Genomic DNA, 27,853 nt, shown 5'->3' with positions numbered 1-27,853 from the left:
ATCTCATGACTTGTTCGATTCAACACAGCTACAGATAGTTACTTACTCTGTGTCACCCTTCTGCTCCAGATTACCACCACTCAGGTGGATTTCAAATTTAAGATATTTCTGACACACCAAACAACAAAACGACCACACAAACAACAACAATAACAAATAAATGGTGATAGAGGAGAAAAGAATGGCCCAAAAGAGAAACTAGGTTGGACTTAAGACCATCCTCTAAATTTTCAATAAGAGAATTCTAGGTAGTCAGTAGGATTTAGTGAATGCTTATGGAGAAAGGTATTGGAATGCTAAGAGTTTCCACAGTACAAGAAATTTAAGACAAATAATATAATGGCGTACCCTAACCACCAGGTTATAATCCTTAATTCCAGCCCAAGTAAAGTATTCCTTTATCCAGGATGAATGAAGAAATATTTCATCTCCTACAGCAGAATTCAAGAGTTTCAAATATGGTCCAAAGTCCCAAGAATTCTTGTAAATTTTAGTCCCCTCTGGAGGCTCTGTGATGCCTTTGCTTAAAGACAAGAGGACAGCAGAAGATAAAATAAGGGGGAGGGGTGACAAAAATTAATGCTTAAATGTCAAAATTCTATCAGACATATATATACCTAAATATATATAGTTAGTTAGATGACTCCTGGGGTCCTATGGAAATACCTCAAGGTTATGTGAGGGTGGAGGCCCAAGCCAGCTTAAAGCAAAGTAGCTCCTATTAATTGTTAAGTATAGTAGGTTTCCAAATCAGATTTCACCTGCACATAAAAAGTGTATGTATGGAAAAGTAAAATCGGCAAATCAGTTAGATAGATGTCTGAGCTCAAATAAATAAATTATAGAAATGTGTAATATAATCTGGTCATTGTGAATTTGCATCTATTTACTCCTGCCCTGCCTTCTCCCTCTATTAGTATGTAAATTTGATGAAAGTAGCAATTATCACTGTTGTATAGATGGAGCTCAATACAGAATATATTAATGTCTTCAGTTATCTCTAAGATACATTCAGAATTTTGTGTCTCTAATATATGCCCTTTTACTGCACTAATAAAACTCCAGCCATGTGATCTTGAAATCCAGTTAGCAACAAGGAACTTAGAGTGGCTAAAAAACACTGGTCATCATTGATATGAGAAAAATTTATGGAGTTTAATGACAATATTTAATAACTCCTTCAGTCTAGGGTGTCAGCAAAAGGACAGACTTTAACTTACAGTATCATTTATATTGGCTTCTGTCTCAAAAAGTATAAATCCTCAACCTCAGTATCAGACAGGAAAGTGATTGTAGTGTTATTGGCACATGCTTTTTCTACATACTGGAGAAAAAGGACTTATCATGACGTTTCATCTGACATGGAATATGTAGAAAAATATTTCTGCTAAAGTTAAGCCCAGGAGAAGGATGTGCATATGGTAATTGTGTACACTTCTCTCCAATATATTTTATTTATTTCAAACAAGGCTAGGGAGCTTGTGGTTTCATTTGGCTCATGACAGAATATTTATAAATGTAAGTATAGGTTTGACACCATTGTTAGCTTTTTAAAAAATTTTCTTATTAATGAAAGAGAGAGAGAATGTTAACTTTTCTTGAACTGAATTCCCAATTCAAATGTATCATCTGTGTGACAGGTAGTTGTGTAATATTTGCACTGACGTCAAAATAAATTTTCATGTTTGCTGATTTCTATTTACATTAGACAGGGTATGTTTGATCTGTCACTAGCCTTTAACAGAAAAAAAAACCTTTTATTCTTAAATAATGTTCTGAGCTACAAAAATATTTGAATTACTATTATGTAAAATGAGAGTCTTAGAAGAAAAACTTTTACATTGACACATTTAAAATTTATTTTATTCCTGTGGATGAATTGTTTCTCTCATAAGACGTAAGGTAATTGTACATGCAAATGCAAGTTAATAAGAAACAGTTCAATCTAATTCATTACAAGCCCAATCAAGGAATTTAAATTAGTTGAGAGCTGACAGTTGTGGAATGCAAAGGATTTGTCTTTACATATTTATATCTTCCCCACGCTTAGATTTGACAAATAGTCATTTAATAGTTTTATTTAAATTGTAGGATTACTTATTGTTGTTGTTATTATTATTATTATTATTATTATTATTAGCTATTACTGGGGCTGCACCGCTTCAGACTGACTTTTTCACATAGAGTAACAGATAGATTCAGACTAAGAAAAAAGACACCACAACACCAAAGTTTCCTTCGCTGAAATGAGGGTTGGGTTCAAACACACAGTCCCAGTTATCTATCTTTCCAGCCCAAAGCATCTATTTTTAGAAGTGATAGGGTCAGCAGTAGTGGGTGGCACATCTGGTAGAGTGCATACATTAGTATGAGCAAGGAAAAATAAAAGAAAAAGTTAGGATAGCATAATGGTTATGCAAGAGGAGTCCAAGGTCCAGTTCAGCACTACCATATGCCAGAACTGACCAATGCTCTATTGTAAGGGGGGAAAAAAAATTCAAATGAAAGGGAAAAAAAGGAAGAAAATGACCACCAGGAGCAGAGGAGTTACTGGGCATGCACTGAGCCCCAAGAAAACCGCTGGTGGCAAAAATAAAATAAAATAAAATACAAGTAGTGTTTGGATTTTTTAAAAAGATTTTATTTATTTATTAATGAGAAATATAGGAGGAGCGAGAGAACCATACATCACTCTAGTACATGTGTTGCCAGGGATTGAACTCAGGACCTCATGCTTGAGAGTCTAATGCTTTATCCACTGAGCTACCTCCTGGACCACAGTGTTTGGATTTTAATACCTAATCAGCATGCTATCAGTGAAAGCATCATGTTTCTACAAATAAGGATCTGTTAAGGTCACAGTTATACAACTTATTTTATCATAAAACTGAGCAAATTTATAAACCATGCTTATTTTATGTAAATATTCAAGCCAAACCTGTCTGTTGGGTCCTTTAACATCCTGCCCAGATCAAGAGTAGCTCCTGGTCGTGGGGTCCATGTTACTACATCAGAGATCTTCTTGATAAGATTGTTAAGTTCATTAGGGTCATTTTTAATATTTGTTTCCCTGATATACCTGAAAAATATAAACATTACCATTAGGAAAATATATAAACATTCTAATTAGTATAATGACAGATTTTTTTTTCTCTTTGCTGTCCCAACCTCCTTCTGTTTAATTCTTGGAAGAATAGACTTTATTTGACCTAATGTCTCGAATTAGGGAAGCATTATTAGAAGATTATATTTATACTTTTTAAATTATTCTATTATTCATATTTATTATTTGTTTTATTTGACAGAACAGAGAGAAATTGAGAGAGTGAGAGAGACACCTGTAGCACTGCTTCACCTCTCATGAGACTTCCTCCTTGCAGTTGGGGACCAAAGGCTAATCCCAGTTCCTTGCACATAGTACCATGTAAATTCATATGGGTGCACCACCCCCAATCCAATATTTATGTTGATAAAAACTATATTCATGGGAATCAGGCAATAGCGTAGCAGTTAAGCTCAGATGGCGCAAAGCGCAAGAACCAGTGTAAGGATCACGGTTCAAGCCCCCCCTCTCCCCACCTGCAGGGGAGTTGCTTCACAGGCGGTGAAGCAGGTCTGCAGGTGTCTGTCTTTCTCTCCCCCTCTGTCTTCCCCTCCTCTCTCCATTTCTCTCTGTCCTATCCAACGATGACAACATCAGTAACAACAGCAACAACAAAAACAACAACAGCAACAAAAGGGAAAATAAATAAATATAATTTTTTTTTTAAAAAAAAATATATTCATGTGGTGATTAGAAATAAAATTGGGAGGCAGGCAGTGGTGCACCTGGTTAAACGCTTACATTACAGCGCTCAAGGACCCCAGTTCAAGGCCCTGGTCTTCACCTGCAGGGCTGCAGGCATCTCTCTGTCTCTCTTCTCTATCTCCCCTTCCTCTCTCAGTTTCTCTCTGTCTTTAGCTATACAATAATAAAGAAAGAAATTTAAAAAATTTAAAAAAAACAGTCTTTTTTTAAAAAAAAGAAATGAAGTTAGGGAGTGGGGCAAGGGTGCCTGCTTCATTAGATATTAGAAAAATGAAGATTAAAACAAAACCATATGAAATAACAAATAAAATAGGTTAAATTTTGAAAATTGATAATATCCTGTTATGATAAGAGCACAGAACAATAGGATCTCTTACACATTGCTGTTGAGAATTCAGATCAATACAGCCATTTACAAAACCGGTAAGGTTGGATTTCAACATTCATTTGTCATATGACCCAGTAATTCTGTTTCTGGGTTTTCATCCTAGAGAAAATAAACTTTGATTCTTACAAAAGCTACTAGCAGAAGCTAGTAGTCCTGACTAGCAGTCCTGTTCATAATTACCAAATCAGTTCAAATGTCCTCCGACAGCTGAATGAATAAACAGATCACCACTCAGAGTACACCATTAGTTTACAAAAAAAAAAAGAAATAATAATAAAGTTATTGATATATGACAACATGGAAGACTCTCCAAAGGTTTGTTAAAGGAAGGAGTCACAAACATTATATATTTTATGATGACATCTACATGACACCCTTTAAAAAAGACAAAACTATGAGTGTTAAAATAGATCAGTTATGCTAGGAGCTGAACTAGGGGAGAGATTTTTTTTTAATTTTTAATATTTATTCATATATTTTCCTTTTTCTTGCCCTTGTTTTATTGTTGTAGTTATTGTTGTTGGGTAGGACAGAGAGAAATGGAGAGAGGAGGGGAAGACAGAGAGGGGGAGAGAAAGATAGACACCTGCAGACTTGCTTTACTCTCTGTGAAGGGACTCCCCTGCAGGTGGGGAGCCAGGGGCTCGAACTGGGATCCTTTCCAATGGTTCTTGCGCTTTGCGCGACGTGCACTTAACCTGCTGCGCTACCGCCCAACTCCCTGGAGAGAATTTTATAACAAGAGGGTAACATGAGGGAATTTTGAAGGAAGGGTGAAGAAATAAATGGCTCTTTGTCCTAATTATGGTGATGGTTGCACACATTTAGACATTTTTACATTTGTAAAGCTGTTCACAAAAGTGGTCCAAGTAAAATTTTAAATACAATTATTTTCAATACCTTTAGTTGTAGCAGTTAAAGCTAACACATTATATTTTAAATCATAATTTAAGATGCAATTGGGTTGTATTGTAAATAAACAAACATTGGGCTAGGGAGACAGCATAAAGGTTATGCAAGGAGACTTTCATGCCTGAGGCTCCAAGGTCCCAGGTTCAGTCCCCAGCACCACCATAAACCAGAGCTGAGCAGTGGTCTGGGCTCTCTCCCCTCTCTCTGTATCTCTCATTAAAAGAAATAAATAAAATATAAAAAACACATAACTTTCTAGAACTCACAACTCCTTGAAAAATACAATGTATATAATTTTTAAATTTTTAAATATTTGAAACAGTCTTATTGTAGGTATTAAAGTATTGTGGGTATTTTGCTTTTGCTTTTTACAAGTCTACCAATTGTTTATGAAAATTATTTGAGCTGGCTGTGCAGTGACGCACCGGGTTAAGCGCACACAGTACAAAAATTACTTGAGCTTTAGTAGGAGGAGTGACTCAGTTCCTAAGTATAATACTGTTCTGTGATAATATACCATCTGCTTTATGAAGACTCAATTTATGATCAGTACTAGGAACATTATGTGGACAAGGGTAGAGGCTGTCTTTATGCTTACAGAAAATGAACATTTTATTCTCCTCCCAGAGTGTACTTATTTGAAGGTTTGTTAGGTAATAAAGAAGCCAGTACTTAAGATAAGTGTTCATGATAATAACCCTTTAATAACTTAGTATAATTTTCCTTCACAAGAGTCAGCACAGTACAATAAGGGGAAAAAAATAAAATGGAATTTAGGTTCTGTTCATACCACCACTTAGAAGTAGTTATTTGACATCTCTGGATTTCATTTGTCTCACGATTAAAACTTGGCTATTTTCATTTTCAAGTTCTCTTATATCTTCTGATAGCATACTACCTGTAGCTAACTACTTAATCTGTGTTGTTGCTTCTGTGTTTTCTTCTTTTTGATAGTATTTAGCTGTCTCATATCTTCCATATTTTTCCAAAATGATTGGTCTAAGATTAAAAATAATTTCTTTTGAGCAATGCTGATCCCTACCCCACTAGGGAAAGAGAGACAGTCTGAGAGTATGGATTGACCTGTCAACACCCATGTTCAGCAGGGAAGCAATTACAGAAGCCAGACCTTCCACTTTCTGCAACCCATAATGATCCTGGGTCCATACTCCCAGAGGGATAAAGAATAGGAAAGTTTTCAAGGGAGAGAATAGGATATGGAGTTCTGGTGGTGGGAATTGTGTGGAAAGATACCCCTCTTATCTGACAGTCTTGACAATATTTCCATTTTATAAATAATTTTTTAATTGAGTAACCTAGAGGGCAAGCAAAGTCCTTAGAAAAAGAACTCCTTTAAAGTAACTCAAGAAAATAAGGAATGGGAAAACAAACATAATGATTACTCAAAACATCTTTCATGCTGGGGGCTCCAAAGTTCTAGGTTTAGTCCCCCTGCTGAGCAATGTTCTAGTAGTAAATAAATAAGTAATCACACAAACAAACAAATATTTTTAAGGTAGAAAACAGCATCAGTCTCAAATTCTCCCAAAACACAGAAGGGTGCCTTTCTCAGCAATACTCTGGTACCAAAAGCAAGTAAATATATTACAAAAAAATAAATAAAAATTACAGATCAATATCCCTCATTAATACAGATAGAAAAATCCCAGATTAATACAAAATACAATATCCAACAACATATAAAAGGGTAACACTTTAACAAAGTGAGATTTATCTCATGACTGCGAGGGTGGTTCAACATAAGAATATATATACATACATATATATATATATATATATATAGAGAGAGAGAGAGAGAGAGAGAGAGAGACCACCACTGATAGATGGAAGGACTTGTGTATAATAGCTATGAGTGGTGCTTTGGCTGCTCTATTTTCCCATAAAAATAAATCTTTGAAAGATGAAAGAATGTATGGGGGGAATACATGCTTATTTTAACTGATACACAGAAGTTATTTTATCATACCAACATCCTTTTAAAACATATTAATGCTATTTGCTGTATAGAATCATGTTATCTGCAAGACAGTTTTACTTTTTAAAAAATTAGATAGCTGTTGTTCATTTTATTACCTAATTTCTCTGGATAGAACTTCTGATGTAGTATTTAACAGCAGTAGTGGACGTGGGCATCTTTTTCTTATTCTTGATTTTGGAAGAAAGCTTCCAGTCTTTTACCACTGACCATAATACTAGCTATAGGTTTTTAGTAAGTAGTCTTTATCATGTCAAAGAAATTTGCTTCTATTCCTAATTCCCTACGTGTTTTTTTTCTAGAAAAAGCATTTATATGACACTTAATAAGCAAACTTATCAAAGTTGTAGGGCACAAAGTCATCAATAAAAATCAGTGGTGTAATATACACCATCAATGAACTAGCTCCCCCCCCCAAAAAAAGAGAAGAAAACAACTTCATCAGCTAAAGAAATTATTCAGCTGGTAGAACACAGGACTAGCAGTCTAAGACTTCCAGTTCATATGCTGGTGCCCTGTGTGACAAAGTGGTGCTTCTCTTTTATTCTCATGTGAACTCTATCTCATATGAAATAATCATTACTACTTTTAAAGAAAAAGAAACAAACTCAATTCTAAAAGAATAAAATGGGCTAGGGAGACAACATAATGGTTATGCAAAACCCTTTCAAGCCTGAGGCTCCGTGGTCCCAGGTTCAATCCCTAGTACCACCACAAATCAGAGCTAAAAAGTGCTCTAGTCTTTTTCTCTGTATCTTTCTTTCATTGAAAAATAAATATTTCACAAAGAATAAAATACCTTGGGGACAGAATTTTATAATTTGTTAATATGGTGGATTATACTGATTTTTTTAACATTAAAGTAGTCTTGCATTCTTTGAATACATTTCACTTGGTTGTACTGTATTATTTGATAATATTTCATTAAAACTTTTTTCTCCATCTTATGAAGAGTACCAATCTGTAATTTTCCTTTCTTTTGTAGTTGTTTCTTTTTGTTATCAGTCTCATGAGTTGTGTAGTGTTTTTTTCTCTAGTTGGTTAAAAATAAAGAATATGTAAAATTAGTGTTATTTTTTCACCAAATATTTGGTGAAATTTTCCAGTAAACTAGTATTGGCCTAGTTTTCCTTTTAAAGAATTATGAATGTTATTTCCTGAATAGATATTAAGGTATTCTATTTTCAGCATAGGAGCCTATGTGACCTCTGCATCCCTATAGATCCGAGCTCACATTCTGTAGTCACAAGTAGGAACATTCCAAGCTGCCCCAAGATCAGGACCTATCTTCCTCAGGTGGAAGATAGAGTATGTTGTCCAGATTCCCTTTGGAGGATGGAATATTCTCTACCTTTGTTGATCCAAGTTAAGGGTAAGGTCCTATGGGGCCCAACAAAGGGGTTTATTTTGTTGTTCCTTAGAGAGATGATCGGTAACAATGGAGATAGGGATTTATTCGAGGTCTAGACCCATCATGTCTGTTTGGGAATCTCAGGACTCCCTGAACAGAGCCCCAGCTGATGGGGTGGCCTGATAGTGACTAAAGAGTCATCGTTAAAATAACGATGGCCACTCACTTGCCCTTATTCAGTTTTTGCAGTCCTTGCTTTGATAGGTTAGCTTTGGAGTAAGTGAGAGAACTATAATAGGAAGTAGGTGAGGAGAGTATTAAGTTTAAGTAGACACTATTTCATTATGAACTTTATACTGACTCACTGCATACTATTGTGTACTTCTTCTTTCAGGTATGTATTTTGCCCTAATTTATGGACACAAGTGAACATATGCCCTATGTCATGGGACCTGGTCTATATCTAGGTTTTGGGACTTTGTTAGGAAGTGAACCACATGTAATGGAATTAGAGAATCCTATGAAAGGAAAGGTCTCACCAGAGTAATGAGGCTGAAGGGTTGACATTCCACACCTAACGTCTCTGGACACAGTCTGAAGTGAAGCATGCTGAAGTGGTACTCATTGCATTGATTAGGTTGGAATCAGCAAATACAATATCATTTGGCATGCATTGAAAGAAGCATGCAGGAAAGTGAGCCCCACCCTAGAGGATCCAGGACAGAGAGAAATATTGGCTCTATTGGGGAAGTAGGAGCTTCCTGCTGTCTTAGCGTTAAGAAGACAATAGATAGTTATTGCCATAATCACATTATTTGGCAATTGGGTTAATTTTGAAAAATCCCGTTGTTAGGATTTGCTGTGTCATACACAACTTCACCATAATTTATATCCTTTGACATTATTTGTATGTAGCTGTGCCACCAGTTGTTTCTTTTCTCCCTGGCCTAAGCTTTTAAGAGAGTCAACATATCAAAGACTCAGCCTATGATCTGTGCATTAAAAAGTTTGAGCCATTCAATTTTTCCGCTCTCATATTAATTAATTGCCTTCTTAGCTCAGCGATTTCAGCTTTCAGCTCTCTAATAACCATGAGATAATTAGAATTTTCTTCCATATTCTCATTTGTTGTTCCTGTATTTCTGATTACAATTTTTTCAAATTCTTTACTCACTCCTGTTATTATTTCCTTAGCTAATGTTTGGATGTTGAACTCATTGTTTTGTGCTTCACCCTCTGGAGGACTTTTAACTGGACTCTTGTCCTGGTTCGAGTCCCCAATATTTTTCCTTGTTGTTTTAACCATTTTATATATTATGTTATGAGTTCCCTTTATCAGTACTTTTCAAATTATTGATCACTATTGCCTGGATTGACTTGTGTCTAAGTAATTTAATTAAAGGGTTTACTGTGGTGGAAGTTAACAGTTTTTTCAATCCCTGAGTTGGAGCTCAGTGGTGTAACACCCTCTTTTTTTTTTCTGTAGGCTATGGGAGCCTGAGGGCTTTTAAACTGTCAATAGGCTTCTTAGCTTTATCACTGACTCCTGACCAAGAGATAAAGCAGGGTGTGGCAGAGATAATCCAGTGGTTATACAAAGAGACTTTCACAGCCCCTCAGCTATGACTCGAGGTACAGGTTTTCTCTCCTGAGTTTCCTGGTTAGATCTCTGTCCCCTGGTGTCCCTCCCTGTTGCTGCTCCAGATTCTGAGGGTAGTAGCAATGGAAACTCAGAGTTGCACTTGGTGAGTCTCTGGGGAGTCCTTTCCTCCCTTCAGCTGTCCCCTTGTTGTGGAGCAGACTGGAGGTGGTGTCTCCACTGGTAAACTGTTGAACTGTTAGCAGTCACTTAATCTACTCTGCTTTTCACTTCTAAAACATTTTTAGGGAGTGGGGCAGTAGCGCAGCGGGTTAAAGCACACGTGATGCAAAGCGCAAGGACTGGCTTAAGGAACCCAGTTCAAGCCCCCGGCTGCCCACCTGCAGGGGAGTTGCTTCACAGGTGGTGAAGCAGGTCTGCAGGTGTCTCTCTTTCTCTCCCCCTTTCTGTCTTCCCCTCCTCTCTCTATTTCAAGGATACTTTTGTGATACATAGGTCTGCAGTTTCAAGATTAGGAGACCCTCTGGGTTCATGTATTGTGTAATAACACAATGCGATGGTAATTATCTATATTTGTATAGAGAGGAATTACTATTTTCATAATTAATATTTCATAATAAATATTTTCATAATTTTATAATTAAGGTGATTGCCTTATAGTGCTTCTTACAAGATACAGTCACCTAAAGACCTAGTGTGAAACATTCTGTGAGAAACACTAAAATTTAGAGAAGGTAAAGGCATTCTCTATAATTTAGTGCAGTTATTTTTCCAGCTACTGTCTTGAAAACCAATTTAATTTTAATTTCACTGGCTCTGTGGGTAAAGTTTTCAGGCTTTATAATACCTTTTGTTGCCCTTGTTTTTATTGTTGTAGTTATTATTGTTGTTGTTATTGATTTTGTATTTGGATAGGACAGAAAGGAATGGAGAGAAGAGGGGAAGACTGAGAGGGGAAGAGAAAGATAGACACCTGCAGACCTGCTTCACTGGCTGTGAAGCAACTCTTCTGCAGGTGGGGAGCCAGGGGCTAGAACAAGGATCCTTATGGCAGTCCTTGCACTTTGTGCCATGTGCACTTAACCCACTGTGCTACTGCCCAGCTCCCAATGACTACATTTAAAGCTCTCCCAAAAGATGGAAGACACAGGAATACTCCCTTCCACCTTCTTTTATTTTTTAAATTTTTTTTATATTTATTTATTTACTTACACCCTTTTGTTGCCCTTGTTGTTTTATTGTTGTAGTTATTATCAATGTCATTGTTGTTGGATAGGACAGAGAGAAATGGAGAGAGGAGGGGAAGACAGAGAAGAGGAGAGAAAGATAGACACCTGCAGACCTTCTTCGCTGCCTGTGAAGCGACTCCCCTGCAGGTGGGGAGCCAGGGGCTCAAACCAGGATCCTTTCGCTCATCCTTGCCTTTGGTGCCTGCCGGGATAGCCTGAGGGTACTTCTTCCCGAGCTAGTGCTCTCTGGCTTGGAGAGAACTCAACTGGAGCCGATCTAGGCTGCTGCGTGGGAGAGGGATCAGGAACTCGTGCCGCACTAACTTCCCCAGGAGATACACTCTGGAACTCTCGGAGCCGGAAAGCAATTTCCAAGTGTCTTTAATCAGAAGAGCAGCTGTTTTTATACTCTCCAAGTAGGGTGGAAACAGGATGTGATATAGAGAGGGTGGAGAGAAAAGTGACTGGTGAAAATCAGAGTGTGACAAGGAGGGGGTGGAACAGGCAAGAATCCTATCACTGAACCACCAATGCCCTGGAGGGAGTGCTTTATGTAAATGTAAAAGTGATTTATGTAAATAGACCAAAGCTTTGGATCAGTAAATCCCTATATAGGCATATGGTTAAGCAGAAGCCAGGGGGAGGTGGCATACTACCCAACAGGTGCCACCTGGGCTTAACCCGCTGCGCTACCGCCCAAATCCCTCCCTTCCACCTTCTATGAGGCCACTATCATCCTGATACCAAAAGAAGACAGACACAACAACAAAAAAGAGAAATCTAGGATCCCAGTTCAAGCCCCTGGATCCCCACTTGCAGGGGCGTCGCTTCACAGGCTGTGAAGCAGGTCTGTAGGTATCTATATTTTTCTCTCCTTCTCTGTCTTCCCCTCCTCTCTCCATTTCTCTCTGTCTGATCCAACAATGATGACACCAACAGTAACAATAACTACAACAATGTCAACAAAACGGAATAAATAAATAAATATTTGAAAGAGAAAACTTCAACCAATATCTCTGATGAACATAGATGCTAAAATATTGAGCAAAATTCTAGCCAGCTGGACACAGCAGTATATATTTTAAAAGATTGTACATTTAAAAAAAAAAAGATTGTACATCATGACCAAGTGGCATTTATCCCAGGGATGCAAAACTGGTTCAATATATGTATATCAATCAATATGATCCACCACATTAATAAAAGAACAATTAAAAGCCACATGATTATATCAATAGATATAGAAAAGTCTTTGATAGGGAGTCGGGCGGTAGTGCAGCGGGTTAAGTGCAGGTGGCAAAAAGCACAAGGATCCCGGTTTGAGCCCCCGGCTCCCCAACTGCAGGGGAGTCGCTTCACAGGCGGTGAAGCAGGTCTGCAGGTGTCTGTCTTTCTCTCCCCCTCTCTATATTCCCCTCCTCTCTCCATTTCTCTCCATCCTATCCAACAATGACGACAACAATAACAACAACAATAATAACTACAACAATAAAACAAGGGCAACAAAATGGAATGAATAAATAAATATTTTTTAAAAAAGAAAAGTCTTTGATAAAATCCAATATACATTCATGATCAAAACACTAAAAAAATGGGAATAGATGGAAAATCCCTCAACATAATGAAGTCCATATATAGCTAAACTACAGTCAACATCATATTCAATGGTGAAAAACTGGAAGCATTCCCCTTAAGATCAGGTTCTAGACAGGGCTACCCACCATCACCATTACTGTTCAACATAGTGTTGAAAGTATTTGCCATCACAATCAGGCAAGAGCAAGGAATTAAAGGAATACAGACTGAACAAGAAGAGGTCAAACTGTCACTATTTGCAGATGATTTGATAGTATACATAGAAAAAACTTAAGAATCCAGTAGAAAGCTCCTGAAAATTATCAGACAATATAGCAAGGTGTCAGGCTACAAAATTAACATACAAAAGTCAGTGGCATTTATTTATCCAAACACAAATGCTGGACTAGCCTGAGGGTGTTTCTTTCTGTGCACGTGCTCTCTTAGTTGGAGGGAATCTGCCGGAGCCAACCTAAGCTGATGCCTACTCAGCAACACCAGAGAGGAGCCAAGAACTCTCATGGCTGAGCTGGAATGCAATGCCATGCTGGCTTTATCCATCTGCATTTATACTCTCCAGGAAGGAAGTGGTAGGCTGTGACTAGGACAGGGGGCAGAGCGAAAAGAGAGTGCAAACCAGTGGGGATTAAAAGGTGGAAAACAGGGTGTGACTAGGAGAGGGGCGGAGCAAAAAGAGAGTGCGAACCAGTGGGATTTAAACCACTGAGCTCCAACTCAAGGATTAAATAATATTAAAACAACTGTCCATTTCCACAATGGTGAACCCTTTAATTACCTTACTTAGACACAAGTCAATCCAGGGAAGAGTGATCAGTAATTTGAAAAGTACTGAGAGAGGGACCTCATAACATACTATATGAAATGGTTAAACCAACAAGAAGAATTATTGGAGGAATGAACCAGGAAAAAATCCAGCTAAAAGCCCCCCAAAGGGTGAAAAACAAAATAATGAGGTCAACATCCAAACACTAGTCTAGTTAAGGAAATAATCACAGGAGTGAGTAAAGAGTTTGAAAGAATTGTCATCAGAAATGCAGAAACAATCAACTCTGGAAGAAAACACTAATTATCTCAAGGTTATTAGAGAGCTAAAAGCTGAAATAGCTGAGCTAAGAACACAACTAGGTGAATGAGCTAAAACAGTATCAGAACCAGGTAACAAAATAGATGAACTCCAGAAAGCAGGAGAGGGCAGAGAGAATAGAATAAATGAGGCTGAAGACAGAATAAGCGAGATCAAGGATGAATTAGAGACAACTAAAAAAGAAGAGATCTCAAAAAAAGATTAAGAGATACTGAAAAAACAACAGAGACCTATGGGATGACTTCAAAAGGAATAATATATGCATTATTGGCTTACCAGAGGAAGAAAGAGAGTGAGGGGAAGAAAGCAACCTTCAAGACACCATAAAAGACATAAAGGTTCAAGAAGCCCAGAGGGTCCCAAACAGAATTAACCCAGACTTAAAGACACCAAGACACATCATATTTATAATGGAAAGGAATAAGGATAAAGAAAAGATCCTGAAGGTTGCAAGAGAAAAACAAAGAGTCACCTACAGAGTAAAACCCATAAAATTAGCAGCAGACTTCTCCACACAAACAGTACAGGCCAGAAGAGAATGGCAAGATATCTATCGAGTGCTCAATGAGAAAGCTCTTTCAACCAAGACTACTATATCCTGCTAGACTGTCATTCAGACTAGATGGAGGCATCAAAACCTTCTCAGACAAGTAACAGTTGAAAGAATCAACTATCACCAAGCCTGCCCTGAAAGAAGTTTTGAAAGGTCTCCTATAAAAGTCATACCACCATAAATATATCATATATCAGAACACTCTAAAACTCTACAAGGATGGCATTAAGATATCTTCAATTTTTGATATCAATAAATGTCAATGCCATGAATTCACCTATTAAAAGACACAGAGTAGGAAGATGGATCAAAAAACACAACCCAACAATATGCTGTCTACAGGAAACCCACCTAACTCAAAAAGACAAACACATACTCAAACTGAAAGGATGGAAAACTATCATACAAGCCAATAGCCCACAAAAAAGGACAGGGACAGCTATTTTCATATCTGACAGGATAGACTTTAAAATAAATAAAATTTTAAAAGATAGGGATGGACACTACTTGATGCTCAGAGGATCAGTCAATCAAGAGGACTTAACAATTATTAATATCTATGCACCCAATGAGAAGCCATCTAGATACATCAAACATCTACTGAAAGAGGTACAGCAATATAATAACAGCAAACCACTCATAGTAGGGGACTTCAACACCTCACTCTCTCAACGTGACAGAGCATCCAGGCAGAAAATCAATAAAGACATGAAGGAGCTAAATGAGGAGATAGATAAACTAGAACTACTGGACATTTTCAGAGTCATTCATCCCAAGAAACTGGAATACACATTTTACTCAAGTCCATATGGGTCATTCTCAAGGACAGACCATATGTTAGGCCACAAAGACAGCAACAGCGAATTCAAGAGCATTGAAATCATCCCAAGCATCTTCTCAGACCACAGTGGAATTAAACTAACACTTAACAATCAACAAAAGATTAGTAATAGTCCCAAAATGTGGAAGCTCTACATTACACTACTCAAAAACTACTGGGTCAAAGAGGAAATAAAGGAATAAATCAAAATGTTTTGAGAGTTCAGTGAAATGAAGATACAAGCTATCAAAATACTTGGGACACAGCTAAGGCAGTACTGAGAGGGAAGTTCATAGCTATACAAGCACACACTAGGAAACAAGAAAAAGCACAAATAAACAGCCTGATTGCACATCTTCAAGACCTAGAAGAAGAAGAACAAAGGAATCCTAAAGCAACCAGAAGGACAGAAATCACTAAAGTTAGGGCAGAAATCAGTAACATCGAAAATAAGAAAACAATACAAAAGATCAACGAAAGTAAATGTTGGTTCTTCAAAAGAGTAAACAAAATCGACAAACCTTTAACCAGACTCACAAAACAAAAAAGGGAGAAGACCCATATAAATTGGACACTAAATTAAAGAGGAGATATCACAACAGACACCACAGAAATTCAACATATCATGTGAGGCTTCAATGAACACTATATGCCACCAAGCTAGAGAACCTGGAAGAAATGGACAATTTCCTAGGTACCTACGAACTTCCAAAACTAAGTAAAGAGGAACTAGATAACATAAACAGGCCATCACAGCTAATGAAATTTAAACAGTTATCAAAAACCTTCCCAAAAATAAAAGTCCTAGGCTAGATGGTTTACAAATGAATTCTACAAAGCCTTCAAAGAAGAACTAATACCTCTACTTTTAAAAGTCTTCCAGAAGATTGAAGACACTGGAATACTCCCTGCCAGCTTCTATGAAGCCAACATCACCCTGATACCAAAAGCAGACAGGGACACAACCAAAAAAGAAAACTGCAGCCAATATCTCTGATGAACATAGATGCTAAAATATTGAACAAAATTCTAGCCAACTGGATACAGCAGTATATTTTTAAAAATTGTTCATCATGAACAAGTGGGGTTTATCCCAGGCATGCAAGGTTGGTTTAATATATGTAAATCAATCAATGTGATCCACCACACCAACAAAAGTAAGAACAAAAACCACATGGTCATATCAATAGATTCAGAGAAAGCCTTTGACAAAATACAATATCCCTTTATGATCAAAACACTACAAAAAATGGGAATAGATGGAAAATTCCTGAAGATAGTGGAGTCTATATATAGCAAACCTATAGCCAACATCATGCTCAATGATGAAAAACTGAAAGCATTTCCCCTCAAATCAGGTACTAGACAGGGCTGCCCACTACCACCATTACTATTCAACATAGTATTGGAAATTCTTGCCATAGCAATCAGGCAGGAGCAAGGAATTCAAGGGATACAGATTGGAAGAGAAGAAGTCAAACTCTCCCTATTTGCAGATGACATGATAGAATACATAGAAAAACCTAAGGAATCCAGCAAGAAGCTTTTGGAAATCATCAGGAAATACATACAGTAAAGTGTCAGGCTACAAAATTAACATTCAAAAGTCAGTGGCATTCCTCTATGCAAACACTAAGCTAGAAGAAATTGAAATCCAGAAATCAATTCCTTTTACCATAGCAACAAAAACAATAAAATATCTAGGAGTACACCTAAACAAAGAAGTGAAACACTTGTATACTGAAAATTATGAGTCACTACTCAAGTAAATTGAAAAAGACACAAAGAAGTGGAAAGATATTCCATGTTCATGGGTTGGTAGAATTAACATCATCAAAATTAATATACTACCCAGAGTCATCTACAAATTTAATGCTATCCCCATCAAGATCCCAAGCACATTTTTTAGGAGAATAGAAAAAATGCTACAAATGTTTATCTGGAACCAGAAATGACCTAGAATTGCCAAAACCATCTTGAGAAAAAGGAACAGAACCGGAGGCATCACACTCCCAGATCTCAAATTGCATTATAGGGCCATTGTCATCAAAACTGCTTGGTACTGGAACATGAATAGACACACTGACCAGTGGAATAGAATTAAGATCCCAGAAGTAAGCCCCTACACCTATGGACATCTAATCTTTGACAAAGGTGCCCAGACTATTAAATGGGGAAACCAGAGTCTCTTAAACAAATGGTGTTGGAAACAACGGGTTGAAACATGCAGAAGAATGAAACTGAACACTGTATTCCACCAAATACAAAGGTAAATTCCAAGTGGATCAAGGACTTGGATGTTAGACCACAAACTATCAGATACTTAGAAGAAAATATTGGCAGAACTTTTTTCCGCATAAATTTTGAAGACATTTTCAATGAAATGAATCCAATTACAAGGAAGACTAAGGCAAGTATAAACCTATGGGACTACATCAAATTAAAAAGCTTCTTCACAGCTAAAGAAACCACTACCCAAACCAAGAGAACCCTCACAGAATGGGAGAAGATCTTTACATGCCATACATCAGACAAGAGTTTAATAACCAACATATATAAAGAGCTTGCCAGACTCAGCAACAAGAGAACAAATAACCCCATCCAAAAATGGGGGGAGGACATGGACAGAATAGTCACCACAGAAAAGATCCTAAAGGCCGAGAAACACATGAAAAAATGCTCCAAGTCTCTGATTGTCAGAGAAATGCAAATAAAGACAACAATGAGATACCACATCACTCCTGTGAGAATGTCATACATCAGAAAAGGTAACAGCAGCAAATGCTGGAGAGGATGTGGGGTCAAAGGAACCCTCCTACACTGCTGGTGGGAATGTCAATTGGTCCAACCTCTGTGGAGAACCGTCTGGAGAAATCTCAGAAGGCTAGAAATGGACCTACCCTATGATCCTGCAATTCCTCTCCTGGGGATATATCCTAAGGAACCCAACACACCTATCCACAAAGATCTATGTACACATATGTTTTTGGCAGCACAATTTGTAATAGCCAAAACCTGGAAGCAACCCAGATGTCCAACAACAGATGAATGGCTGAGCAAGTTGTGGTATATATACACAATGGAATACTACTCAGCTATAAAAAAAAAATGGTGATTTCACTGTTTTCAGCCGATCATGGATGGACCTTGAAAAATTCATGTTAAGTGAAATAAGTCAGAAACAGAAGGATGAATATGGGATGATCTCACTCTCAGGCCGAAGTTGAAAAACAAGATCAGAAGAGGTAACACAAGTAGAACCTGAACTGGAATTGGTGTATTGCACCAAAGTAAAAGACTCTGGCATGGGTATGTGTGGGGAGAATACAGGTCCAAGAAGGATGACAGAGGACCTAGTGGGGGTTGTATTGTTATATGGAAAACTGGGAAATGTTATACATGTAAAAATTATTGTATTTACCGTTGAATGTAAAACATTAATTCCTCAATAAAGAAATTTTTAAAAAGAATTAAAAAATTAAATTAAAAAAATGAATTAAAATGGAATTACCTTATGACCCAACAATATCACTCTTAGGCATTTATCCAGTGAACCCTCAAACACTAATTAGAAGGGACATATGCACCTCATATGTTCATAGTTGCATTATTCACAATAGCCAAAGAGTAGAATCAGCTTAAATGTCCATCAACAGATAACTGGCTAAAGAAGTCATGACATATATATTCCTCATCTGTAATGAAAAAGATGATATTGTGTCCTTTGGGACAAAATGTATGGACCTGGAGATTCTTATGCTTAGTGAATAAGTAAAGAGATGAAAGACAACTGCCAGTTGCCTTCACTCATATGTGGATTTTAGAAATTTGATCCACATAAACTTGCCAAAAACAAAAAAAACAGAAGCAAGCAAATTGTTTCTAGGACTTTTGAGAACTATGGTGGTTATCTTTGGGAAGTGGGAGGGTGGGGATATAGAAATTTAGTGGTGGGTGTGGTGTGGAACTATATATCTTATAATCCTGTAACAAACTATTAGTAACAAATAAAATTTTAAATAATTAATTTTAAAACATAGGAAAAATCTCTTGTATTCATGTGTAATACATTTATATAATACTTTTATTTATAACACATTTATATATATATAGCTCTCTGTATATTTTCATTAATGTTATTTTTCTCCCTAATACTTCTTTTTATTTCTTTATTGGGGAATTAATGTTTTACATTCGACAGTAAATACAATAGTTTGTACATGCATAACATTCCCCAGTTTCCCATATAATAATACAACTCCCACCTAATAATTCTTTATATCTCTTATATCTTGTTGGTTTTTATCATTTTTTTTATCAAAAATAATACCATGAGTTTTTTTTAATAATTTGGTGTTTGTGCTCAAAGGACTCATTGCTATAGTTATATTTATTAACAAATGACATGCATTTCTCTGAAAGACAACTAGTGGGTTGTTTCCACTCATATGTACAATGTAAAGAACTGAAACACATAAACTTGCTAAAAAGAAAAAAAAATACAGTCACTTTTAAGACTTTATGAAAACTATGATGGTTACCCTGAGGGGAGAGGGGAGAAACAGGGATGGGGAGGGCACAGAACTATGGTAGTGAGTACACCTTTGTAACATTGTATACCACTGTTAAATCACTAATAAAAATTAATTTTTTAAAAATATGCTGAGGAAATGTTTGAAATATAAGATCACTGGTACTGCCTTTCACTAAGTAAAGATGTGGCTCTGGGATACACAAATAATAGCTTTCACAATGTGAGATTTCAAATAACTTATCAATCAATAAGCCTGGACCTATGAATCAAAGCTTTATACAACGAAATTCTTTACACAAAGAAAAAAATTATCAATACCTTTTAAATTTTAAATAATAGATTCTTAGAGGTGAAAGGCACCTACTATTATCTGCTTCAACTCTACTGAGTTAATCTCTCAGAACTCTCCACCCCCACACCAATGTATTTGTGTAACTAGACAGTTTAGTCACTTTCCCAAGGTTATATGTTCAACTGCTGCAAAATATAGTAAACTGGATTTCTATGATAGTGACATTGAACTTTGTCCTGATTCTTTTTTTTTTAAAGATTTTATTTATTTATTTACTTATTTATGAGAAAGATAAGAGGAGAGAGAAAGAACCAGACATCACTCTGGCACATGTGCTGCCGGGGATCAAACTCTGAACCTCATGCTTGAGAGTCCAAAGCTTTATCACTGCGCCACTTCCAGGACCACCTGATTCTTTTTTTTTAATTTCTTTATTGGGGGATTAATGTTTTACATTCAACAGTAAATAGAATAGTTTGTACAAGCATAACATTTCTCAGTTTTCCATGTAACAATACAACCTCAACTAGGTCCCCTGTCATCCTTTTTGGACCTTGTCCTGATTCTTGATTCTACAAAGTCCATTGGAATGAAATGTATACACACCTTTTCTAAACTATGGCCCAAAAGATTTTCTGGAAACCCTTACTTTGCTCCAACTTTTTTTTTTAAATTTTTGGTGGAGGCGACGTCACAGCTGCTGTCAGAGAAAGCCCAAGCAAGCCAGGACCCAACTCAAACTATTCATCCTTTTTGTATAATGGCAGAGGTGATATCACGTCTGTTGCCAGACAAAGTCTGAACAGACTGGAACCTACTGCAGAAGTGGGAAGTTCTTGACTAACCAAAGCTATTTGTTTTTTAATTACATTGATAATTTGAGGACTTATTGACTATATTGCAAATACACAAATATTACCTGGGGACAATAGAAAGGGATCCCCAGGGGAAGTACATATTGACAACAGTTAATGGCAGTGAGTATAACAAGACAAAAAATGGCCTAGGAGCAGATGCTGCTGTACCCATTTAAAGGCTTTCAGAAAAGGAGCTACTTATCACCACTACAGCTTCTCAATAAGCCAGACTCTGACCAAAAACCGGAACTATAGGTGGCTTGTAGCATGAGTGGCAGACTGTAGTTTCCATCTAAATATACAAAGAGGCTCTATTGCTAATCCTCACCCACAAACCCCCTGCTTCCACGTACAGGCATTTGTGATGAGTATTAGGTTGTGTTGGTAAATAGCTAATGTTAGGATATATGGGTAGAAGTAAATAAACTTCCATTAGCTAAAAGTTAGTGAACTTTCATATATGCAAAGGTTAACCAGAAGAGAGTCCCATGGTGTGTGCTTACTTTACAGCAGAAGATTTCTTTAGGTGGAGAGCCTATTATGATCTAGTTAGACCCATTCAAGAATGGGTTAAGAAGAAAAGCTATTAGATTTAGCTCCATAGAAAAAATATTTATTCATACAGAAGGTCAGAACAGGGAGATGGTCAAAACACACTTGGTCACTTCTTTTTTTTTTTTAATTTAAGGATTAATTAACAAAACCATAGGGTAGGAGGGGTACAATTCCACACACTTCCCACCACCCAATCTCCATATCCCACCTCCTTCCCTGATAGCTTTCCCATTCTCTATCCCTCTGGGAGCATGGACCCAGGGTCATTGTGGGTTGCAGAAGGTAGAAGGTCTGGCTTCTGTAATTGCTTCCCCGCTGAACATGGGCATTGACTGGTCAGTCCATACTCCCAGCCTGCCTCTCTCTTTCCCTAGTAGGGTGTGTCTCTGGGGAAGCTGAGCTCCAGGACACATTGGTGGGGTCTTCAGTCTAGGGAAGCCTGGCCGGCATCCTGATGACATCTGGAACCTGGTGACTGAAAAGAGAGTTAACATACGAAGCCAAACAAATTGTTGAGCAATCATGGACCCAAAGCTTGGAATAGTGGAGAGGAAGTATTAGGCGGGGCACTCACTGCAAACTCTAGTGTACTACTGCTTTCAGGTATATATTTTGCAGTAGTTTATGGATACGTGTGAACATATGCTCTCTCTCACAGAAACTGGTGTATATCTAGGTTTTGGGACTTTGTTAGAAAGTGAACCACCTGAGAAGGAATTAGAGTATATTATGAAAGGAAAGGTCTCACCCGAGTAATGAAGCTGAAGGGTTGTCATTCCACACGTGAAGTCTCTGGACACAGTCTGAAGGGAAGCATGTTGAGGTGGCAATCATAGTGTTGATTAGGTTGTGATCAGCAGATGCAATATTATTTGATATGGATTGGGAGAGGCATATGGGAAAGTGGGCCCTATCCAATGGTTCCAGGACTGGGGGAAGTAGAGGCTCTATAGTGGAGATATGAGGTTCCTGCTGTCTTAGGGTTCAAAAAGACAATCTTCTGCACATCCAAAGAAACTATTAAACAAACAAAGAGACCCCTCACAGAATAGGAGAAGAGCTTCACATGCCATACATCAGACAAGAAACTAATCACCAAAATATATAAAGAGCTCAGCAAACTTAGCACCAAAAAAGCAAATGACCCCATACAAAAATGGGCAGAGAATATGAACAAAACATTCACTACAGAGGAGATCCAAAAGGCTAACAAACATATGAAAAACTGCTCTAGGTCACTGATTGTCAGAGAAATGCAAATTAAGACAACACTAAGATACCACCTCACCCCTGTAAGAATGGCATACATCAAAAAGGACAGCAGCAACAAATGCTGGAGAGGTTGTGGGGACAGAGGAACCCTTTTACATTGCTGGTGGGAATGTAAATTGGTCCAGCCTCTATGGAGAGCAGTCTGGAAAACTCTCAGAAGGCTAGACATGGACCTTCCATATGATCCAGTAATTCCTCTCCTGGGGATCTACCCCAAGGACTCCATGACACCCAACCAAAAAGAGGTGTGTACTCCTATGTTCATAGCAGCACAATTCATAATAGCTAAAACCTGGAAGCAACCCAGGTGCCCAACAAGAGATGAGTGGCTGAGAAAGCTGTGGTATATATACATAATGGAATACTATGCAGCTATCAAGAACAATGAACCCACCTTCTCTGACCCATCTTGGACAGAGCTAGAAGGAATTATGTTAAGTGAGCTAAGTCAGAAAGATAAAGATGAGTATGGGATGATCCCACTCATCAACAGAAGTTGAGTAAGAAGATCTGAAAGGGAAACTAAAAGCAGGACCTGACCAAATTGTAAGTAGGGCACCAAAGTAAAAACCCTGTGGTGAGGGGCAGCTTCCTGCTGCTCCCAGGGGGGTGGGAGTGGGTGGGAGGGATGTGTCACAGTCTTTTGGTGGTGGGAATGGTGTTTATGTACACTCCTAGTAAAATGTAGTCATATAAACCACTAGTTAATTAATACGAGAAGGGGAAAATTAATTGTATGTCTCGAAGTTTTTCAAAACACAAACTGAATCTTTTTAATATATAGGCTGTGTAATTGATATTCAGACTCTCTCAATAGCCTAGACCAAGTAGATCAGAAGCAACCAATAGCACAGCTATATACAAGATACTGGGTACTGTACAGCAAACCCTAACAAAAGGACTTTTCAAAGTTAACCCAATTACCAAATAATGTGATGATAACATTAACTATCGATTGTCTTTTTGAACCCTAAGACAGCAGGAACCACACTTGGTCATTTCAAGGGAACTTTCAAGGGGGAAATTTAGACTACTCCAGACCAAGGAAACTTTCAAAGGTAGATTTAGACTATCCCAGACCCAGGAGAACTTTCAAGGGTATATTTAGGCTACCCAGACCCAAGAAACTTTCAAGGGGAGATCAGGATGTCCTAGACCTAGGGAACTTTCTAAAGGAAAACATAGCTATAATAACAATAATGTTGTTTGAGGTTATTCTTGATATTAATGAAAACAATTATACATGATGTCATCTGTATCCTTGATGTTAATGAAAATAATCTTACATAATGTCATCTATATCCGGGTAAAAGTTGTTTAAATAATAAACCTCTGCAGACAGAGGACAAAGACACCTCTCTCCTGCGCCAGAAGCAATTGACGTGTCTCTCACTTCATTCATCCGCCGACTCTCCCTTCCTTCAGGGACTCTGAATTACTTTCCCCGGGGCCAGCTTCCAGGAAATTTTTATTTATAAAAAGGAAACAGTGACAAAACCATAGGATAAAGGGGTACAACTCCACACAATTCCCACCACCAGAACTTCATATCCCATTCCTCTCCCCTGAGAGCTTTTCCACTGTTTAACCCTCTGGGACCATGGACCCAAGGTTTTTGTGGGATGCTGAAAGTGGAAGGTCTGTCTTCTGTAATTGCTTCCCCACTGAATAAGAGCATTGGCAGACCCATCCATATGCCCAGCCTGTCTCTCTTTTTCCCTGGTGGGGCACACATTTTAATCTTGATTCACTAAAGAGCATACTCTACATAAAAGAAAGTGTTATGTGCCGCTAATTCCAATAACACTCTCCTTTTAATACCCACAAAGCTTAAAGACTTAGGAAGTGATAATAGTAAAAGGATTTGAATTGCTTCTTTCTACGATATTCTGTTCTGGAGTATTACATAACATTATCCCTACCTATCCTTTCTGAGTTCTGAGAAAAATCACTTCCACTGCTGCCACAGAATATCTGGAAAGCTTCTTATGTTTTTTAAAAAAAATCACTTAGGAGGATCTAGAAATTCTGCTCCTATGCAAATATCCAAACAAATTTAAAGCATAAACTCAAACATATATTTACTTTTCAGTATTCAGAGCAACATTATTAACAGCCAAAAGATGGAAATGTTCCAAGTATCTATCAACAAATGAGTGGATAAGTAATGTTGTATGTGTGTATGTAAGCATATAAATACACAATTGAATGAATATACTTATATCATTACATGTACAACACACAGTTAAATGAATATACATATACAGCATGTGCATATGTAAACAAATATTACTATATAAGGAATCCATTAAAATGGAAACATATTCTGATATATATTACAATGTGGATGTAACTCATAAGTTTTGTACTAAATATTCATTTAAATGATGTACGTAAATGGAGACAATGTACATAACAGTGTACAGAATAGAGACTGCAGGAAGAGAGTGATAGGAAGTTATTAGTTAATGAGAATAGAGTTTCTTTTTGAAATGATGTAAAAGGCCTAGAAAGTGGAGATGGCTGCCTGTAGATATACATAAAGTTACTGAGAGTACACTTAAAAACTGATAAAAATAGGGCTGGGAATGTAGCTTAGTAGTAGAGATTCTGGCTCACATGTGTGAGACCATGGGTTTATTACAGTTAGGATAGTAGAGCAGTGCTTTGCTGTCTCTTTTTCTGCCCCTCCCCATTCTCTCTGTCTCTCTGCTTTTCTCTCAGTCTAAAAAGCAAAATGGGAAAAAGTTGAAGTTGGTTGCTTTGTGGTAATGAGTGAGACCCTGGGTCTTATCTCCTGTACTTCACTTCAGTTTTCAAAATAACTAATATAAGAAATGGGAAGTCGGGCTGTAGTGCAGCGGGTTAAGCACAGTTAGAGCAAAGTGCAAGGACTGGCATAAGGATCCCGGTTCAAGCCCTCAGCTCCCCACCAGTAGGGGAGTCATTTCACAGGCAGTGAAGCAGATCTACGGGTGTCTATCTTTCTCTCCCCCTCCTTTCTCCATTTCTTTCGGTCCTATCCAACAACGACTACAATAAGGGCAACAAAAGGGAATAAATAATAACTAAAGAAAGAAAGAAAGAAAGAAAGAAAGAAAGAAAGAAAGAAAGAAAGAAAGAAAGAAATGATGAAATAGTCTCTTTTGTTACAACATGGATGAAACTAGAAGGAATCATGTTGAGTGAAATAAATCAGAAGGAGAAAGACTAATATAGGACAACTCATTCATTGTTAGGACCTAAGAAGCAAAGCAAATGGTAATACAGGATGAAAATTCAGTGGATTATGATAGATTCAGAAAGGCATATTGGGGAAGGAGGGGTGTTAAAGGGAAGTTGGAGACCTAGCTCCCTATTGTGGAAGAGGATGACAGCTTAGTGGAATATGAAGTGTACTAAAAACTATCTTGGAGAAACGTGAAACTGTCTGTACTCCTGTGACAAGAATACTGTTGAGCACCAGTTTTTCATTAAAATGTATTGAAATTGGAAAAAAAAATAAAATGGTACATATTATGTTACATTGTTACAACTAATACACACACATACACATACATACACACACACACATATATATAAGTATATATATCTCCACAATTTAAAAATAAAACTACTCAGCAGCTTTCAATTCTATTCAGAATAGAATAGTAAAACATGTTCAAATAACCCACAGGAAAAAAAAATAAATGAACAGAAAACAAAACAAAGAATGGTAGAATCAGGGAGATAACTCACCCTGACTGAATTCAGAACTTGCATACCTGAGGCCCCAGATATCACAAGTTTAATATCCAATTCTACCTCACACCAGAGCTGAGCAGTCTCTCTCTCTCCCCCGCCTCTCTCTATCTCTCTGTCTCCCTCATTCTCTTTCTCATAAAATAATCAAGCAACTCTTTAATTTAAAAAAAAGGAAGAAAAAATCTCTAAGAGATCAACAAGAACTTTAAATGTAAGCAGGCTATGCAAGCTAACTTTGTTGAAGAGGTAGCTCAGTGACAAAAATCAGGGCTTGCATGTATAAGGAAGGTCCTGAGTTTCATCCCAGCACCACATATGCTAGGGTGAAGAAGTTATTAGCTCTAATATCTCTTTGACATTAGTTCTACCTAATATTTCTATTTATTTGTCTTTATGTTATTGGATAGAGACATTGAGAGAGAAAGGGGAGATAGAAAAAGAGAGAGAAGTAGAAAAGCCTCAACACTACTTTACCACTTGTGAAGCTTTCTCCCTGTAGGCGGGGACTGAGATCCTGTGCCCCTGTGCATGGCAATGTGTGTGCCCCACCAGGGGTGCTACTGCCTGGCTCCTCCAGTTCTTTCTAACTTCCTAAATGAATAAGTAAGCTGGTCTTATAAAACTAATGTGCCTATCAAAAGGACATAAATTAGTAGAGGAATTTTTTAAATGAAGTACAATATGCCATCTATAAAACATTCATTTCATATGTAACACAAGTAAGCTGAAAATGAAAAGACAGCAAGAGATATGTCAGGTACATACTAAACAGGAAGCAGGATGCAACTATATTAATATCAGCATAGTCAATACTCATTTATTTTAGACCAGACTTTAAAATTTGAACTTGTCATCTCCCCAGGGACTTCATAGTAGTGTCTATAATTTGGTGGCTGCAAGGTGGCAAGCTATAAAGTGAATTGTTCAATAGACAGGAATCCAGAGGTAGGAATAGAGCAAATGAAACTAGGGGGTCTTTGTGTGGGAACAAGCTAGGAATTCTATTTTTGGTATGTGTCCTATGACTTTTATAATTTTTGCCTGAACACAATAGCTAATGTGGAGGTGAACTAAAAGTATTATCTGGAAAGATGGTGTCAGAGTTGAAAATAGGACTGAAAAAAGAAAAGAAAAGAAAAGAAAGACAGAAAAAAGAAAATGCAAAATATTTATGACTGGAAGGATGGCTCAATTATTAGAGAACTAGACTTGCAAGCTTGAAAGTTCCTGGTAGAATCTCCAGCACCACATGTTTTTGAGTA

The 27,853-nt window shown here is 37.4% G+C and overlaps 1 protein-coding gene across 1 annotated transcript in view; it reads right to left on the bottom strand.

Annotated features, from left to right (window-relative positions):
* Positions 1 to 27,853, bottom strand: part of LOC132538199 (cytidine monophosphate-N-acetylneuraminic acid hydroxylase-like) — an 81,731-nt gene that overhangs the window by 12,825 nt on the left and 41,053 nt on the right. The window contains 2 exon segments of the mRNA XM_060190800.1: positions 349 to 523; positions 2,939 to 3,079. Coding sequence (XP_060046783.1) covers positions 349 to 523; positions 2,939 to 3,079 — 316 coding nt within the window.

This window comes from Erinaceus europaeus, chromosome 4 (assembly GCF_950295315.1).
Source record: "Erinaceus europaeus chromosome 4, mEriEur2.1, whole genome shotgun sequence".
Classification (NCBI taxonomy): domain Eukaryota; kingdom Metazoa; phylum Chordata; class Mammalia; order Eulipotyphla; family Erinaceidae; genus Erinaceus; species Erinaceus europaeus.
Note: the sequence above shows the minus strand (reverse complement) of the source record. Positions and strands in the feature narration are given on the sequence as shown.